The 18283-nt window shown below is 51.5% G+C and overlaps 2 protein-coding genes across 6 annotated transcripts; one reads left to right on the top strand and one right to left on the bottom strand.

Moving 5' to 3' along the window:
• Positions 1-8812: 8812 nt before the first annotated feature.
• On the bottom strand, positions 8813-11439 carry otud6b (OTU deubiquitinase 6B). 3 transcript variants are annotated; one of them, XM_049750871.2, is made up of 8 exons: positions 11178-11438; positions 10739-10887; positions 10601-10678; positions 10332-10532; positions 10080-10188; positions 9941-10002; positions 9508-9617; positions 8813-9426 (listed from the first exon to the last, which is right to left on the bottom strand). In XM_049750871.2, the coding sequence occupies exons 1-8, from the start codon at positions 11251-11253 to the stop codon at positions 9348-9350; spliced, it is 864 nt and encodes a 287-aa protein (XP_049606828.1). In that variant the 5' UTR covers positions 11254-11438; the 3' UTR covers positions 8813-9347. The 3 variants fall into 3 exon arrangements, with proteins under 3 accessions (XP_049606828.1, XP_049606829.1, XP_049606826.1); XM_049750872.2 differs by having other exon boundaries at positions 9508-9614; XM_049750869.2 differs by having other exon boundaries at positions 9508-9614; positions 10601-10887; positions 11178-11439.
• A 731-nt stretch (positions 11440-12170) lies between these two features.
• kat2b (K(lysine) acetyltransferase 2B) lies at positions 12171-17553 on the top strand. Of its 3 annotated transcripts, none has more exons than XM_049750820.2 (18): positions 12171-12552; positions 13411-13537; positions 13613-13758; positions 13876-13962; positions 14029-14210; positions 14512-14703; positions 14778-14881; positions 15017-15142; positions 15205-15338; positions 15432-15643; positions 15723-15849; positions 15925-16035; positions 16119-16262; positions 16402-16516; positions 16586-16616; positions 16690-16753; positions 16829-16913; positions 16994-17553. In XM_049750820.2, the coding sequence occupies exons 1-18, from the start codon at positions 12352-12354 to the stop codon at positions 17185-17187; spliced, it is 2382 nt and encodes a 793-aa protein (XP_049606777.1). In that variant the 5' UTR covers positions 12171-12351; the 3' UTR covers positions 17188-17553. The 3 variants fall into 3 exon arrangements, with proteins under 3 accessions (XP_049606777.1, XP_049606779.1, XP_049606778.1); XM_049750822.2 differs by having other exon boundaries at positions 12172-12552; positions 15208-15338; positions 15435-15643; XM_049750821.2 differs by having other exon boundaries at positions 12172-12552; positions 15435-15643.
• Positions 17554-18283: the final 730 nt, after the last annotated feature.

Here is an 18283-nt window from a genome sequence, read left to right as displayed (position 1 = left end):
CAATAGAGCAACTCAAAAATTGAAAACATCTCAAACCAAACAAATTGTCTTATTTTCAAAAGGTTTTAGCAGCCATACCTGTGGTGTGGTTTTAAAAGAAGTGTACCGATCACTTTCAATTTTGTCTTTAAAAAACATATTTAGGTTAAAAATTTGGCAGAAATATTTTTTTTTAAGTCTAGAGAGACATACATACACTTTCTTGCCTGTTCTTATTCCAGCTTCATTTATTCCTACTTGAAAGCAACAAATGAAGCAGGAAAAAAACTAAATAACTGCGCCGCATTCCTCCGCTCAAAAGAAGAAGGGTTAGGGTCAGAAGTTACCAAATACCCACCTATAACTGGCCTTAAATTAACCTCTGGGGGGGGGGGGGGGGGGGTAACGCCTTACATCTAATAAACTAGCTTTGAATCTACTGCAGAAGGGGCAACAAAGCATTTGAATGACAAACATCCTACTTTCTAATAAACAATTAGCTTATAATAAATTCCTGCCCTTGTGCCATTATTGTTCTTCGCTTTGTTCGCCCCCACCCCATCCCTCGAGTCAGCGAAAGACTCACACTTCCCCCTAGCGGCTTTCTAATGGCCCTGCACCATCAATAATGCAGAAAGGCGCTTCACAGCTGACCGACGCTGGACTTTTTTTTTATGCTAGCAGGACTGCTGGGCATCAATCATCACTTTGACACGTCTGAGACTGAAACTGATGCTTGAGGAGAACATTTTAGCAGACAAGCCGTCTGGAAATTGATGCAAACAAAAAGTCACAATTATGCTGTCGCTCGCCGCTTCAATTCTAATCAATTAAGGCCTCGACCTTCTCTTTTTTCACTTTTCTTTTTTGTTTCTCCGCTCTGAGATTTCTCATGCAGTTCGCACAGGCTGTACGGCTCCCCTGCTGTTAACCAGTCAAAAGCCATTCGTTTCTGGCTTTGTAATTAAAGGCCTACGCTCATTCGACACGCGCTGCCAGCCCTTGCAACCGTGGAAGGGAAATTCATCCATCCATCCATCTTCTTCCGCTTATCCGGGATCGAGTGGCGGGGGCAGTAGCTTTAGGAGGGACTCCCAGACTTCCCTCTCCCCAGTCACTTCATCCAGCTCATCCCAGGGGATCCCAAGACGTTCCCAGGCCAGCTGAGAGACATAGGCTCTCCAGTGCATCCTGCGTCGTCCACGGGGTCTCCTACCGGTGGGACATACCCGGAACACCTCCCCGGGGAGGTGTCCAGGAGGCATCCTGATGAGATGCCCGAGCGACCTCATCTGGCTCCTCTCAATGTGGAGGAGCAGCGGCTCTACGCCAAGTCTCTCCCGGATGACCGAGCTTCTCACCCTATCTCTAAGGGAGAGCCCGGACACCCTGCGGAGGAAACTCATTTCGGCCGCTTGTATCCTAGATCTCGTTCTTTCGGTCACGACCCATAGCTCGTGACCATTGGTGAGGGTAGGAGCTTTGCCTTTTGGCTCAGCTCTCTCTTCACCATGACAAACCGGTACATAGTCCGCATTACTGCAGACGCTGCACCGATCCGCCTGTCGATCTTGCGCTCCATCCTGCCCTCACTCGTGAACAAGACCCCATGTTGGGTCTAAATACGATTGGACATTAAATCACTCACTGGAATGAAGAGGAGAAGACAACCAGAACAGGTTTACTCGCGAGGAGAACGATAGAGAAAGCCATCTCAGTTACAACCTCCATCAGTTCTGAGTCCTTACTCCACGTGCCCCTCTTTTTAATGTTATGGTTGCCCTGGTTACAGAGGCGTTACTACACTAAAGGGAGGGGGGATTGTGTCTGTAGCAACGCTGATTAGCAAAAGAATGTAGTGTGGTGTGAATTAGCACTTCGCTGTTGGCTCCTGACCCCCCGCAGAGGCCGTCCCCAGCTGTCTTCCCTCACAGTTGGCTGACTCGTTCTCGACTATGGTCAAATACCCTGAAGCACGTTGATTGCCGCTTTGCTGTGGAACAAATGCAACTAGACCTTTGCTAACTTTATCTACTTGGTAATTAACACATAATAATAATAAGTAACTTGTCCTAAACATTTCAACACACATTAAGCAAACGTGAGGTAACCGGTATGCAGTTCCTTAAACAAACATTGAGTAAATATGGGATAACTTTTATGCAACTACTTCTAACTGTATGTAACCCTTAACAAAGAAAAACAGGTCTGATAAACTACAAGCTATGAACCAAACCTACTGTCACGTCTCGCCCCCAACTGTACCGATCACGGTACAGACTTCCGGAGTCGCCGCCAATTGCCGTACGGACTTCCTGAGTTGCCGCCGATCGCGGCACAGACTTCCAAGTCGCCGCCCGAGTGCGGTTCGGTTCCCCAAATCGCCGCCCGAGCGCGATTCTGTTCCCCGAAGTCGCCGCCCGAGTGCGGTTCTGTCCCCGAAGTCGCCGCCCGAGTGCGGTTCTGTCCCCGCAGTTGCCGCCCGAGTGCGGTTCTGTCCCCGAAGTCGCCGCCCGAGTGCGGTGCGGTTCGGTTCCCCAAGTCGCCGCCCGAGTGCGGTGCGGTTCGGTTCCCCAAGTCGCCGCCCGAGTGCGGTGCGGTTCGGTTCCTCAAGTCGCCGCCCGAGTGCGGTGCGGTTCGGTTCCCCAAGTCGCCGCCCGAGTGCGGTGCGGTTCGGTTCCCCAAGTCGCCGCCCGAGTGCGGTGCGGTTCGGTTCCCCTATTTTTTTTTTTTTTTTTGGGACGTCGGGAGACGTCCCTTGTGGGGGGGGGGGGGGGGGTTCTGTCACGTCTCGCCCCCAACTGCCCCACTATGTGTCTGTTGTCTTGGTTTCTGTCTGTGTGCTCGCCCCTCCCCTCCTGTGTGCCCATGATCAGTGTGATTGTTCCCACCTGCCTCTCGTTACCTGTCGTGTATAAAAGTCCTGTCTGCCCCTCTCTCCCTGTCGGATCATTGGTTTTGGTTTTGGTTGCTGTCGTTCGGTGTTGTCGTACTGTCTTGATGGCGTCATGTCCTGCTGTCTTCTTGTTTCACGTCCCGGTCAGTCAAGTTATTGTTTGTTAAGTCATGTCAGTTTGCCTTTTGAGTTGCTTCAATAAACCCTGGTCCAAGCTGCACTTGGTCGTCCTGCTCCATGCTCCACCCGACCGTGGCACCTACATCTAAATAAAAGGAATGAAGTTCCTGTGAATCAAACAAAGAACATGTCACCTATGCAAATAAGCCCTGCTCATTGTTAGTGAAGGCCTCTTACGGGAACCAAAACACACAGACAACATAAGGACAGGAAGGATACAAATGGCTGACAGGGATCAAAAGACATCCCTATCACATAAAAGGAAGAACCTAGATAAAAGGAAAAGATAAACTCGCAAAGGCGAGGCCTCCAGGTCTGGCAGGCCAAAGCTTAACTTAAAATTATTCCAACACCCCAAGATACTTGAACTCCTCCACTTGGGGCAGGATCTCATCCCCGATCCGGAGAGGGCATTCCACCCTTTTCCGACCGAGGACCATGGACTCGGATTTGGAGGTGCTGACCGCTTCACACTCGGCTGCGAACAGCTCCAGTGAGAGCTGGAGATCACGACTTGAAGAAGCCAACAGCATCACGTTACCTGCAAAAAGCAGAGACGCAATGCTGAGGTCCCCAAACCGGACACCCTCAACGCCTCGGCTGCGCCTAGAAGTTCTGTCCATAAAAGTTATGAACAGAATCAGGGACAAAGGTCAGCCTTGGCGGAGTCCAACCCTCACTGGGAACGAATGCAACTTACTGCCGGAAATGCGGACCAAACTCTGACATCAGTGATAGAGGGACCGAACCGCCCTTATCAGTTGGCTCGGCACCCCGCACTCCCGAAGCACCGTCCACAGAACTTCCCGAGGGACACGGTGGAACACCTTTTACAAGTCCACAAAACACATGTGGACTGGTTGAGCAAACTCCCATGCCCCCTCGAGGATCCTGCCGAGGGTGTAGAGCTGGTCCACTGTTCCACGGCCAGGACGAAAGCCACACTGCTCCTCCTGAATCTGAGGTTCGACCTCCCGACGGACCCTCCTCTCCAGCACCCCTGAATAGACCTTACCAGGGAGGCTGAGGAGTGTGATTCCTCTGTAGTTGGAAAACACCCTCCGGTCCCCCTTCTTAAAGAGGAGAACCACCACCCCAGACTGCCTATCCCGAGGTACCATCTCTAATGTCCACGCGGTGTTGCAGAGGCGTGTTAGCCAGGACAGCCTCACAACATCCAGAGCCTTTAAAAAACTCCGGACGGATCTCATCCACTCCTGGGGCCTTGCACCCGAGGAGTTTTTTAACTACCTCAGTGACTTCAACCCCAGAGATTGGAGAGTCCACCTCAGAGTCTGCAGGCCCTGTTTCCACAATGGAAGGCGTGTCGGTGGAATTGAGGAGGTCTTCAAAGTATTCTCCCCACCAACTCATGACGTCCCGAGTCGAGATCAGTAGCACGCCATTGCCACTGTAAACAGTGTTGACGGTGCACTGCTTCCCCCTCCTGAGACGCCGGATGGTGGACCAGAATCTCCTCGAAGCCGTCCGGAAGTCATTCTCCATGGCCTCGCCAAACTCCTCCCACGCCCGGGTTTTTGCCTCAGCAACCGCCGAAGCCGCGTTCCGCTTGGCCATCCGGTACCTGTCGGTCCACTCGGACTCAATGTCCCCCGCCCCGTCCGGGACGTGGGAGTTGAAGCTCTTCCTGACAGGGGATTCTGCTAGACGTTCCCACCAGACCCTCACAGAGTGTTTGGGTCTGCCAGGTCGGACCGGCATCTTCCCCCACCATCAGAGACAACCCACCACCAGGTGGTGATCACTTGACAACTTCACCCCTCTCTTCACCCGAGTGTCATGCGGCCGCAAATCCGATGACATGTCTACAAAGTCGATCATCGAACTGCGGCCTAGGGTGTCCTGGTGCCAAGTGCACACATGGACACCCTTATGTTTGAACATGGTGTTCATTATTGACAATCCGTGTCGAGCACAGAAGTCCAATAATAGAACACCACTCAGGTTCAGATCGGGGGGGGGGGCGTTCCTTCCAGTCACGCCGTTCCAGGTCTCACTGTCATTGCCCACGTGAGCATTGAAGTCACCCAGTAGAACGATAGAGTCCCCGGAAGGAGCGCTCTCCAGCACTTGTTCTAAGGACCCCAAAAAGGGTGGGTACTTTGAGTTGCTGTTTGGTGCATCGGCAGAAACAACAGTCAGGACCCCGTCCCCCCACCCGAAGGCGGAGGGAGGCTACCCTCTTGTTCACCGGAGTAAACCCCAATGTGCAGGCGCCCAGCCAGGGGGCAATAAGTATGCCCACACTTGCTCGACGCCTCTCACCGTGGGCAACTCCAGAGTGGAAGACAGTCCAGGACCTCTCGAGAGGGCTTTTAACCAGAGCCCAAACTATGTGTGGAGGCAAGTCCGACTATGTCTAGTTGGAACTTTTCTGCCTCACACACCAGCCGGGGATCGGACCGCCAAGGTCCCTGCCTTTGGCCGCTGCCCAGCTCCCACAGGTGGTGAGCCCATGAGAAAGTGCACACGCAGCGGCCACTCTCTGTCCCGTCGGTACGGTGATTTGTTCGTCTAATGAGTGCTCGTCCGACAGTCTTGTGTGTTCGTCTCGTCCGTGCTACAAGTACAGCAGGCAGGTTCTGCTTGACATCGGCAGAAGTGGGTTTTGCGGCGTTCTGGACTTTGAAGCGTCGACATTAAAGGCGCTCGGACTGCTACGTCCTGAAACGTCGCCGACCTCACCCGCTATTCCTCCCCCGGTTGGGAGCCGTCGGAAACGGTGTGCGAGGAGGCAGAAGAGGGGCAAGCGCGGAGGCGTCCGGGCCAGGCTGGCGGCCAACCCAGCGCGACCGGCGGTGCCCTCCATTCTTCTGGCGAATGTTCGATCGCTGGACAACAAAATGGATTACGTTCGCCTGCTGAGGTCTACGAACCGGACGGTGCGGAACTGCTGTGTGCTCGTGTTCACCGAGACCTGGTTGAGTGACAACATTCCGGACTCTGCAGTGCATCTGGAGCGGCTAGCGTGCTATCGGGCGGACCGTGCCATTGTACGAGGGGGAAAGTCGCGTGGAGGTGGAATATGCGTCTACATCCGAGAAGAATGGTGCCGGGACTCTGTGGTGGTATGTAAGCACTGCTCGCCGCTTGTGGAGTTTGTGATCATTAAGTGCCGTCCTTTTTATCTGCCGAGGGAATTTACCGCGATTCTGCTAGTCGCGGTATACATCCCGCCTTCCAACATCGAAGGAGACAGGATCGCGGCGCTTGGTGAACTGTACCAGGCTGTCAGTGAACAGCAAACAGCGCACCCTGACGGTTTCACCATCTTCGCTGGAGACTTCAATCATGCCAACCTGAAGTCTGTTTTCCCGAGGCTTCACCAGCATGTTCCTTTTCCGACACGTGGCGACAGCTTCCTGGACCTAGTCTACTCGGCGCAAAAGGGAGCTTTCAAAGCCACCCCCCTCCCCCATCTGGGGCTTTCTGACCATCTCACCGTTTTGCTTTTGCCCGCATACAGACAATTGGTAAAGGCATCCAGGCCGGTTCGGAGGCAGGTTCGAGTGTGGCCTGAGGGTGCCTCAGATGCACTTCGTGACTGCTTCGACACCACTGACTGGGACTTGTTTAAGCAGGCAGCCACCTACAACGATTGGACGGACATAGAGGAGTATACTGACTCTGTTACCTCTTACATCACGAAGTGCATCGATGATGTGACTTGCTCGAAATCCGTCGTCACTCGCGCGAACTGGAAGCCGTGGCTGACGGGGGCTGTCCTCAGACTGTTGAGGGCCAGAGACAAGGCTTTCAGAGCGGGGGATGAGGCTGGCTTGAGGACAGCGAGGGCCGACCTGTCCCGAGGCATCAAAGAAGCGAAGAAGGCGTTCTCGTGCAAGGTCTCCACCCACTTCAAGGACAGCAAGGACGCACGTAGCCTTTGGCGGGGCATTCAGACCATCACGGACTACAAGCCCGCGCCGAGGAGCTGTGAGGGCGACGTCCGTCTGCTGAACGATCTGAACCGCTTCTTTGCTCGCTTCGACGCCCAGAACAGCACTTGCCCGCTGAAGACCACTCCCCCCCCACACGAGCAGCCCCTGCGCCTCTCTGCCGACGGTGTGAGGAGGGCGCTTGCCGCTATTGACACCCGTAAGGCGGCGGGCCCTGACAACATCCCGGGTCGAGCGCTGAAGGACTGCGCTGGGGAGCTGTCGGGTGTCTTCACGGACATCTTTAACGTTTCCCTGCAGCAGGCCATCGTCCCCTCGTGTTTCAAGGCTGCCACCATCGTTCCTGTGCCGAAGAAACCTGCACCGTCCTGCTTCAATGACTACCGCCCTGTGGCACTGACGCCCATCATCATGAAGTGCTTTGAGCGGCTGGTCATGGAGCACATCAAGTCCGTTCTCCCCCCCCACCATTGACCCTTTCCAGTTTGCGTACCGTGCCAAGCGGTCCTTTGAGGATGCCATCTGCTCTGCCCTCCACTCGGCCCTCACCCATCTGGAGAGAAAGGACTCATATGTGAGGTTGCTGTTTGTGGACTTCAGCTCTGCCTTCAACACCATTGTGCCGCAGCGACTCATCTGCAAACTCGACGAGCTGGGCCTCAGTACCTCCCTCTGCAACTGGATACTGGACTTCCTCTGTCAGAGGCCTCAGGTGGTGCGTGTTGGCGACAAAATCTCTGCCAGCATCACGCTGAGCACGGGGGCCCCCCAGGGCTGTGTGCTCAGTCCATTACTCTTCACCCTGCTGACGCATGACTGCACTGCGACCTACAGCGACAACCGCATAGTGAAGTTTGCTGACGACACGACTCTGGTGGGTCTCATCACGAAGGGCGACGAGACTCGGTACAGGTCGGAAGTTGACCTTCTGACCACGTGGTGCAGGGACAACAACCTCCTGCTGAACGTTAATAAGACCAAGGAAATCATTGTTGACTTCCGGAAGGGTCACACAACACACCTGCCGCTGATCATCGACGGTGCTGTGGTGGAGAGGGTGAGCTGCACCAAGTTCCTGGGGGTGCACATCAGTGAGGACCTCTCCTGGTCCGCAAACACCTCGTCACTGGCAAAGAAAGCTCAGCGCCGCCTGTACTTCCTGCGGAAGCTCAGGCGTGCATGTGCTCCTCAGGCAGTCCTGTCTACATTCTACCGTGGCATTATTGAGAGCGTCATCACCAGTTGCATCGCTGTCTGGGGTGGTAACTGCACTGAACAGAACTTGAAGGCCCTGCAGCGCATAGTGAATACGGCTGGTAAGATTATTGGTGCTTCGCTCCCCTCCCTGAAGGACATTTACACCTCCCATCTCGCCCGCAAGGCAACCTCGATTGCCAGAGATGTGAGTCACCCGGCTCACTCTTTGTTTGACCTTCTGCCCTCTGGGAAGAGGTACAGGAGCCTGCGCTCCCGCACCACCAGACTTGCCAACAGCTTCTTTCCCCAGGCTGTTAGGGCCTTGAACTCGCTACCCCCTTCTGCGTAGCGTGTGACACTGTTGCGCTATTTTCGGGAATGTCTGATGTACGCGCACTTGCTCCTTTTTTTTTCTGCTCCTCTTATTTATTTATTTATTGTTGTGTTATTTATTCATTATTTATTCAGCACGCTTTTGTTATACTTGTTTACTTGTTTGTCTGTTTGTTGTGAGCCATGTCTTGTCACCGTGGGATAGGGGGGAACGAAATTTCGGTTTCTTTGTGTGTCTTTGGCATGTGGAGAAATTGACAATAAAGCTGACTTTGACTTCATTCATCCAGAAATTAATTGGCACATGTACTTTCTGTTCATTTTATTTCCAATTTTGTAACGCAAATCTGAGCGCACTGGCACTCCATTTTTGGTGCACTCTGAATTTCAAAATCGAACGCACTGAATGCCCGAACGGTCACATGCAATGAACGTGAGCGGAACACGCTCGTCCTCTCTAGAAAAGTAGTGCACGGGCCGAACGCGATGCCCGAGTTTGAAGACGGGGCGAAATAGCACTCCTCAAGCCTTACTTTGAAATCTAATCAGAGAAAAATGCAGTCTCTCTAAATCTCTTGTACGTTGACATCGCCACCAATTCATTACAATTACGATGAGTTAGAGGAGATTTTGTGCACATTGCAAGTTTTGTTTTCAGATAAAAATCAAGTGCAGTGCTTTTTTTTATTTGTGTTTCTGAATCAAAAATAGGATGAAAAGAAGGGGCATAGATCCACAGGTCACAGTTGGAAAACGACTCATCTGTATTTGTTTAGGATTCCCAGAAGTTGTCCATGACAGCATTTCACGTACTGTGCAGGAGAGGGCGACCGAGTTGTCTCTCAGCTGTGGTCAGCCGGCTCCTTGAGCCGCTCCACGGAATTGTAGTGCTCTCCCAGCTCGTATGCGTGACGCATGTAGCTGCAAAGTCACACACACACAAACAAACAGATGAGCTACCAAAACTTAACAAAAAATATCATTTTCATTGGAAGAACTCACATCAAGGTGATGGCGTCGCCGGTGTGCTCCTCGCCGATGGTGATGGGCGACGAATCAGCCTGGATGACTTCGATGGGACATTGCAGGACTTTGCTCAGTGCTTGGAGCTCCTCGCAGACAAAGAGGGAATATTAATTGACCAACGGTCTTTTGGCACAAGTGAAAGACCATTTACTGTTTATCATATAAAATACAAATACATATTTAAAAAACTTCAACAATGCAAAATGTAAATCACTCAAAGCATGTATAAATCACACTAAAATATACTTATATTATATTTATAGAAAAAAAAATTGTACCTACAGTATTAAGAATTGACAAAATTGAGTACAGCAAATATGAATCCTAGTGAGCCTTTTGCCTGCCTGTTTGACAATAATTTAAAAACTGACAAATTTAATTTGACATTACAAAAAAGTTTAAGACTCACTTCCAGTTGTCCGCCCCATGCCACTGTGTGCTCCACATCATGACAGTATTTCTCAAAGTCCTCTGGAAGACAATTGGCACATTCTCATTCCTTACCAAAGTAACTGATGACTTGCGTCATATGTTGCACTTTTTGATACCTGCTGTGTACATGTCGCCCGTGTCAGGGTTGCTGAGAAAAGGCAGAAAGTCGTCGGCGTGGCTCCGCATGTGTGCCGCCGTCTGACACCGCAGATCCTTCACGCTCAACTTGAACATGGACAGAATGCAACAATCTCAAAATAATACCTCAACCGCGGCTGGGTGAGGCCAGAACATCATCACTGCCATATTGTGTTTAATACTAAGCATGGTATACATTACAAACAGAGTGGCACAGTGTAAAGTTATACCTTATGTCGCCGCACCAGCTGGTCTTGTATGGCGCGATACATGCAGTGGCCATCAGAGGAGATCTCCTTGATCTGAAGACCTCGCGCGGCCAGCTTTTCCGCTAGCTTGACACCCTCCATGTGGCGCTCGCCCTTCAGGTTTTGCACCTCGGCCTCGGCAATCCTGCTCTCACGCTCGCGCTCCTGGGCAGCCTTCTTGTCCTGGAAGCAGAGCTCAGTAAGAGACGCTGGAGTGCTAGTTGTCGTACACGCCTCCATTTGGAGCTCACCCTTCTCTTCTGGGCTTTGGTGATGCGAGGCTGCACCTCAACCGTCAGCGCCTCCACTCCATTCACTGCCTCTTGGACCTGGTTAGAACATTCGCAGTGTATAAAAAATGACTTACATGACTTGTATGCATCTTGTACCTTTGTGCTAGATGTAGACATGACTTGCCGCAGCTCCTCGTTGTGCTTCTGATCCAACTCGGCCTCCATCGTGCCGATCTCCTCCGTCATCTGCTTCCGCCTCTTCTTATCATTTTTGGGAATACCATTTTTCATGCTCTGGATTTTGGCTGCCAAAAAATACAAAAGGTTGAGTCAATTGCCTGAAAAGTGGGCATTGAAAATACACAGGTCTAAGCATTACAGCGCAACAGCCTGCATTTATATAAGTAATAATGCTACTTTCTGGACACTCAAGGAGGTATTAATTTTAACATTATGCACAATTTTAAAATCATGTAATGACATGCTTAAAAATTATGTATGGTGCAGTATCGTCATATGGGCACTATAAAAATAGTCAGTGTGAAATGAAAACGTTAGGCTTAAAACATTAACATACAAGAATGCAATTATTTACCTTGCAGGTCCTTCTTCTCCCTGCGTTGCCGCTTCAATAGCCTCTCCTCCGGCGTTTCGACATCTTCCTCGTCCATGATTAAATATTCCGGGTTTTTTCGTGTGCTATGGGGAATTGTTCATAATATTACATGTAATATGTTTCGAAGGTTGAAATCAGACAGATCACAATACAGTTAAAATGTTTAATGAGACGATAAACAGAATGTGTTGTGTCGGGGAAGGCTTACTTCCGGAGTTTTTTCTTTGTTTGTCGCAACCGTCATGACAACTCGTCACAGCGCTCTTCTGGCTGGATGCGGTAGCACAGGCGCCAACTAGGATTTGCATTCTTGTAAGTGACAAATCTGACAGTTTTAGATGACATTTTCCTCCGAATAATAGGGGGGTTAACTTACTTAACCTAAAAATCCTCAAGAAATGAGTTCTCGTGACCCCAACCATTTTTGACTGCACTTTCCACATTAAATTCCAAGTTCGGCCTTCATTCTTCAGAATTTTTTGAGTAAAACAAATGATTTTCATTCTTTAAAAAGAAAACACTTTTTCCAAATACAGAATTTTTTAATAACTATATCATGTTTTTCTTATCTTTGATTTATTGACAGAAGTTACAATTACTGTCAAAAAGTACAATAAAGTTGGTGGTGAAAAAACTGTAACCCATTTAAAAATACGAATTGTCAGCCACATAGCATAACTGTTTGAGTCATATTTCAATGTTTTGGATTAAGAACGCACATTATTTTTTGTAATAGACGTCGACCAGATGTATGAAGCAAAAAGAAAATGACCCAATAAAAAATAGCGGTGTGTGGTGTAAAAAAAAAAAATCCATTAATTTTTTCCGCCCTTCAAAATAGTCGTGTAAAACGTAGCTCAAGTCTACTTTTGGGCCTGCTTGACCTTGAGGCGTTCAAGTCCAAAGTAATCGAGGCGAACGCTCTTATCGGTTGCCTGGCGTCCCCACGGCGCCCCCCATAGGCAGAAAATAGAAGCGCGCTCTCGACATGGAAAAGAATGACGAGCGCCATGTCTGATCCTCCGCTGGCGGACTAGGGCGGACGGCGGCGAGAGAGGCGCTCAGTCCCCGGTGGACGACCACCGGCACCGGGGGAGGAGGGGGTGGACGAGGCGGGCGGGGGCGTCGCTTCCCCTCCGTCGGGATCAGCACCATGGCCGACAACGCAGGGATTCAGCAGGGCTCGCCGGCCATCGGCGCCGCGGGCTCGACTCCCGCCGCTCCGGGCCCGGGGGGCGCCGAGGGCTCCGGGGCCGCCGGAAGCTCCGCGCGGATCAGCGTCAAGAAGACGCAGCTCAGCACGTCGCCTCGCCACAAGAAGCTTGAGAAGCTCGGAATCTATTCGTCCTGCAAGGTGGGGTCCGTATTTTCGTCATCCTCCCCCTCCAAGGAGTCCTGTTCGCTTTTCTTGCATTTTCTTTCTTTCCACAACATGTACCACGCTAGTTGCAAATCGATACAAGCCATTAGCAGCATGCAGGTTTAATAGAAAAACAAAGCAAGATTTGTGATGATTTCGACCAGAGTTCCCAAAGCGGGCCTTCCATCTGCAGGCTTGGTTTTACACGGGGGGCGGGCCGCGAGTTTAAACATTGGTAAAAAACGGCTTGGGGAGGCTTCATATCAAAGCGCATTCTAGGCGCTCCGCTATCGTTTGCACATTAAGTGGCGTTTAGGAGTGGCGACTGGCGATTATGGTTTTTTACAGACGCGGCCTTTGTTTTGACAGGCTGACAGCTGCAGGATGGCGGTGTGTGTGTGTGTGTGTGTGTGGGGGGGGGGGGTTGTTTCCACGAGCATGCGCACTAGCACCTTACGTCAGACACTTGACAGGACGGACACGTTTGAAAGGAGCGCGACAAAAACCGCATCAGACTGAGCCGTTGCTTTCATATTATTAGACAAACGGAAAGGGCAATTAATAACTTACAAAAGAGCTTTTAGGTAAGCTTACGACTTTGAAATATGCAACATTTGCTCAAGTGAAAAAAAAACAGCCCCTGTTGTTTCAAGAAAAAAAAAGAAACATGAACAATATGTATTTATTCAACAAAGATTCTGTCCAATCTAATGGATTATGGCAGTACTGGTGGAGATTTTGGGGATTTTTTATTTACACATTCTCTGCCCCGTCTTGCGTCAGGAATAAAATGAATGTTTATTAGCGTTTGGAAAGCTAAAATCCAAGTTTGTGCCATTTGTGTGCATGCAGGCAGAGGGTGCGTGCAAGTGCAATGGCTGGAAGAGTCAGAACCCGCCAGTCACGCCGCCGCGCTACGAGCAGCATCCCGCCGCCGGCAACCTGCACCAGCCCTGCCGCAGCTGTTCGCACGCTTTGGGTGCGTGCCTTTGTCAAGTGGCCCAACACGCCCTCGCCCGTCATGTGACCCTTTGTTTTTTTTCTTTCCCCCCAGGGGATCACGTGAGCCACCTAGAGCACGTCCCTGAGGACGAGATTAATCGTCTGCTGGGTTTGGTGCTGGACGTGGAGTACTTGTACACGTGCGTGCACAAGGAGGAGGACGCTGACACCAAGCAGGTCTACTTCTCCCTCTTCAAAGTAAGCTTCCGCAACGCGATGGCACTCAAGCGCCTCAGAATTTACTTTAATTTTCCGAGGGAAGGTTTTTGTATTTGAGCTAAAGGCATCTTGCCATCGTGCGTGTTTCTCTGTCAGCTCCTGAGGAAATGCATCCTTCAAATGGGCAAGCCCATGCTGGAAGCGCAGGAGACTCCGCCTTTCGAGAGACCCAGCATCGAGCAGGTAGCCGAACCCGCGCCGGCGAACGGCCCGCTTCTATTTCTAACGTCTGCTGTGCTCGGGCTGCAGGGCGTCAACAATTTTGTCCAGTACAAATTCAGCCACCTGCCGTCCAAAGAGCATCAGACCATCATGGAGCTGGCCAAGATGTTCCTCAAGCAGATCAACTGCTGGCAGCTGGAGACGCCGTCGCAGAGGCGCCAGAGACTCTCCAACGACGACGCAGCCGGATACAAGGCCAATTACACCAGGTGGCCACGCTCACTCGCGTCTACGGACCGAGTCACGTTGCTCGCCGCACCGTTCAGGCTTTCCACGTAGATGAGCACATTTCGCATCCTGGGGCAAAAAGTGACAAAAATACGTCTGAGCGGCATCAGATATTGCCGTAGCTGAGCGTAGAAGCTACAAAAGAAAATGGAACAGTGATGTGACAACGACAACACTGCCACTTACAAACGGCAAGCGACATACTCGCTGGTGATCCACCTGCGAGTCACCGGCCGAGTCGCTCGCTCACTCACAAACACTCGGCTGGTTTGTTTGTCGCAGGTGGCTGTGCTACAGCAACGTGCCTCGCTTCTGCGACAGCCTGCCGCGCCACGAGACTACACAGATCTTCGGCCGCACGCTGCTGCGCTCCGTCTTCACCGTCATGCGCAAGCAGCTGCTGGAGCAGGCCAGGCAGGAGAAGGACAAGCTGCCACCTGAGAAGAGGACGCTCATCCTCACGCACTTTCCCAAGTCAGAGCGGCATAAGTCAAAGCGTCGGCCGGGCCTGTCGTTGGTTGGCTAGCGGCAGCTGGCTGCGTTTTCAGGTTCCTGTCCATGCTGGAGGAGGAAGTCTATAGCCACAGCTCCCCGATCTGGAACCAAGACTTCTCGTCAGGCGCCCCCGGGGCTCAAATTGCTGTCCATACCAGTAAGCCGCACAGAATACGGCTCTCCGTGTGCTAGTAACAACAAAAAGACATTTTTTAAAGCAGTGTCAAAACTTATTGTTATCTTAGCCACAAATTGGCTCACGTTCACTAATCCACCTGTACCCTCTCTTTAGTTGTCAGTGCGCCCCCGGTGGCCAGGCCCTTGTACTACAGCATCAGCCCCACGTCGTGCGTGGACCTTTCGAGCCGCGCCAGTAGTCCTGCCAGGAAAACACAGACAGTTCTGGAGCCAAGTCCCGGTACAATAACATCTTGAGTCCTCCTTGCCCGCCGTGCTTTCACATTGCACGTTCTTTCATAGCAGCTGGTGAGAAGCGCAATCTCTCGGAACCCCTCCCCCAAGAGGAGAACAAGAGGCTCAGAGTGGTGGGAGACATCCCCATGGAGCTCATCAACGAGGTGATGGCCACCATCGTGGACCCCACCGTCCCAGAGGTCAGCACCAGGGCGCCGGTACCAAATGGAAATATAAAGGGTTTGCTTTTCCCGGCGGCACTGGTCCTTTTGTTTGCTTCCCTCCACACTCAGCAGACGGGACTGCTGTCAGCCCACTCAGCGCGCGACGAAGCGGCCCGCTTGGAGGAGCGGCGAGGCGTGATCGAGTTCCACGTCATCGGCAACTCGCTGCACCAGAAGCCCAACAAGAGGATTCTCATGTGGCTGGTGGGCCTGCAGAACGTCTTCTCGCACCAGCTGCCACGCATGCCCAAGGAGTACATCACGCGCCTCGTCTTTGACCCGTGAGTGGCTGCCCGGCCCGAAGCGGCCTTCCCAGCCCCAAGCATCATCAGTCGCTGGCCTTTTGCTTTCTTTGGACAGGAAGCACAAGACGCTGGCGCTGATCAAGGACGGCCGCGTGATCGGTGGAATCTGCTTTCGGATGTTTCCATCCCAAGGCTTCACCGAAATTGTTTTCTGCGCCGTCAGCTCCAACGAGCAGGTCAAGGTACGACGGATTCTGAGCGCACGCGACTGGCAAATGGCCTCCGCGAATACAAGTGCGCGGTGGTTGTTTCGTCAGGGATACGGCACCCACCTGATGAACCACCTGAAGGAGTATCACATCAAGCACCGCATCCTCAACTTCCTCACCTACGCCGACGAGTACGCCATTGGATACTTCAAGAAGCAGGTTGTCCGGCGACCGGTGCCGGCCGCGCCTCTTAACCAGGCTCGCTGACGCATTGCCCTGCTCGCCCTGCCCCTCCCTCCCAGGGCTTCTCCAAGGACATAAAGGTGCCTAAGGCCAAGTACATGGGCTACATCAAGGACTACGAGGGAGCCACGCTCATGGGCTGCGAGCTCAACCCCAGCATTCCCTACACTGAGTTCTCCGTCATCATCAAGAAGCAAAAAGAGGCGAGTGTGTGCCCGCGAGTCTCAAAGCCAGGCTACGGCTTTCAAATTAAGCTTTAAAATCAGCTCTGAAGTTCGGCTTTGGCTTTCAAAGTCGTGCGTGCAAATGTGACTTGGTGTTCCTCGTTTCCCGCCGTTCCAGATCATCAGGAAGCTGATCGAGAGGAAACAGGTCCAGATCCGCAAGGTCTACCCGGGCCTTTCCTGCTTCAAGGACGGCGTCAGGCAGATTCCCATCGAAAGCATCCCCGGCATCCGTGCGTCCGCTTCCGTGTCTTGACGCTCGCCGTCCCTCTTTTGACCTCTCGTGTGTCTCTGTTGCGCAGGTGAAACTGGTTGGAAGCCGCCGGCCAGAGGGTGAGTGACGCGAGCGCCACGCGCGCTGTGAGCGCCACGCTAGCTGGGCTAACAATTTCCGCCTCTGCCGTAGGAAGGACGTGAAGGACGCCGAGCAGCTGTACGGCGCGCTCAAGAACATCCTGCAGCACGTCAAGGTGACTCAGTCGCACACACGCCGTACATGTAGCGCATGCTCAGCTCTCACAGTCGCAGTCTACGCCGCCTTGCAGAGTCACCAGAATGCTTGGCCCTTCATGGAGCCAGTCAAGAAGACGGAGGCGCCGGGCTACTACCAAGTCATCCGCTTCCCTATGGGTGAGTCCGAGATACGTCTGCGCTAGCGACACAAATGAAGAGCAAGACGTTTCAAAAATGTTCTGGTAAACCCGTCGCAGACCTGAAGACCATGAGCGAGCGGCTTAAGAGTCGCTACTACACCACGCGCAAGCTCTTCATGGCCGACATGCAGCGCGTCTTCACTAACTGCCGCGAGTACAACCCGCCCGAGAGCGAGTACTACAAGTGCGCCAACCTCCTAGAGAAGTTCTTCTACACCAAGATCAAGGAGGCTGGCCTCATCGACAAGTAGGCAGTCCTGCCAAAACACGTCGGCGAGCGGGCAGGCGGTTAGGCTCTTCCCCTTTCATGGAGGGCCGCCGTGCGACTATCACAAACTGCACTTTTTCTTCCATTAGCTCGAGCGTTATGCTTTCTCGACAGTTTGACTGCTGTTTAAGCAATTCAAGTAAGTCTTAATTTATTTTGTTTTTGTGCTGCAGCTAGAGATTGACAACTTTATACTTTGTGCAATACTGTGTTGTTTCTCTGTTTTGTATTAAGGAAGGCAAAAGGCATTTTTCTAAGAGGCGCTCTTTGTACAGTTTGGTTTTAATGACGGCAGTATTAGTTGCTTTTTTTTTTAGACGGAATTAAATGAAACGGCTTCTTGAAAAGATCGCGTCGTGTTTATTGAGTACCTTTCACACGATCTCTTTACAATTTGAAAGGACTACCAAAATAGTGAAAATTGAAATTTGGGATAATTACAAAAGCAGTCCTTTTTTTTTGCCACATCTTTTTTCATGCTTATTGTGCGTGTGTGTGCGTGTGTGTGTGTGTGTGCGTGTGTGCGTGTGTGCGTGTGTGTGTGGGTAAATTATTAAATCGTTTTTTTTCCTCACTCACAAAATCACCTGTCCTAACTCATTATAGGTAGGAGGTGGCTGCAGAGGAGGAGACCTGACTGGCACTGGCCCTATCTGGCTTCACATATAGAACAGAAATAATTCATAGGCCAGCCCACAAATAATAATGATAATAATACAATCAATATAGGGAATTAACTAGGTTCCAAATCATTTGGGTCACTTGACACTGTAGTTATTGGTCGGTCATTCAGGATGGCTTCTACCTCACATAGTGCTGTTGACAGAGTTTCATCGCCCAGTGTTTGTTGTTTTAGAACAGATGTGAGGGTCCTTGTGACTAGTCTAATCAGTCTCTCCCAGACTCCGCCGTGGTGGGCTCCAAAAGGGGGGTTAAAAGTCCATTTTATTCCTTCTGTTAGAAAGTTGTTTTGCATTTTCTGATGATCTAGTTCTTTCAGAACTTCTTGTGGTTCTCTTTGGGCCCCACCAATATTTGTCCCACAGTCAGTTCTGATACTCATAATGGCTCCTCTTCTG

The sequence above is a fragment of the Syngnathus scovelli genome, chromosome 19, assembly GCF_024217435.2.
Source record: "Syngnathus scovelli strain Florida chromosome 19, RoL_Ssco_1.2, whole genome shotgun sequence".
Lineage (NCBI taxonomy): Eukaryota > Metazoa > Chordata > Actinopteri > Syngnathiformes > Syngnathidae > Syngnathus > Syngnathus scovelli.
This window is presented reverse-complemented; position numbering and strand designations above follow the sequence as displayed.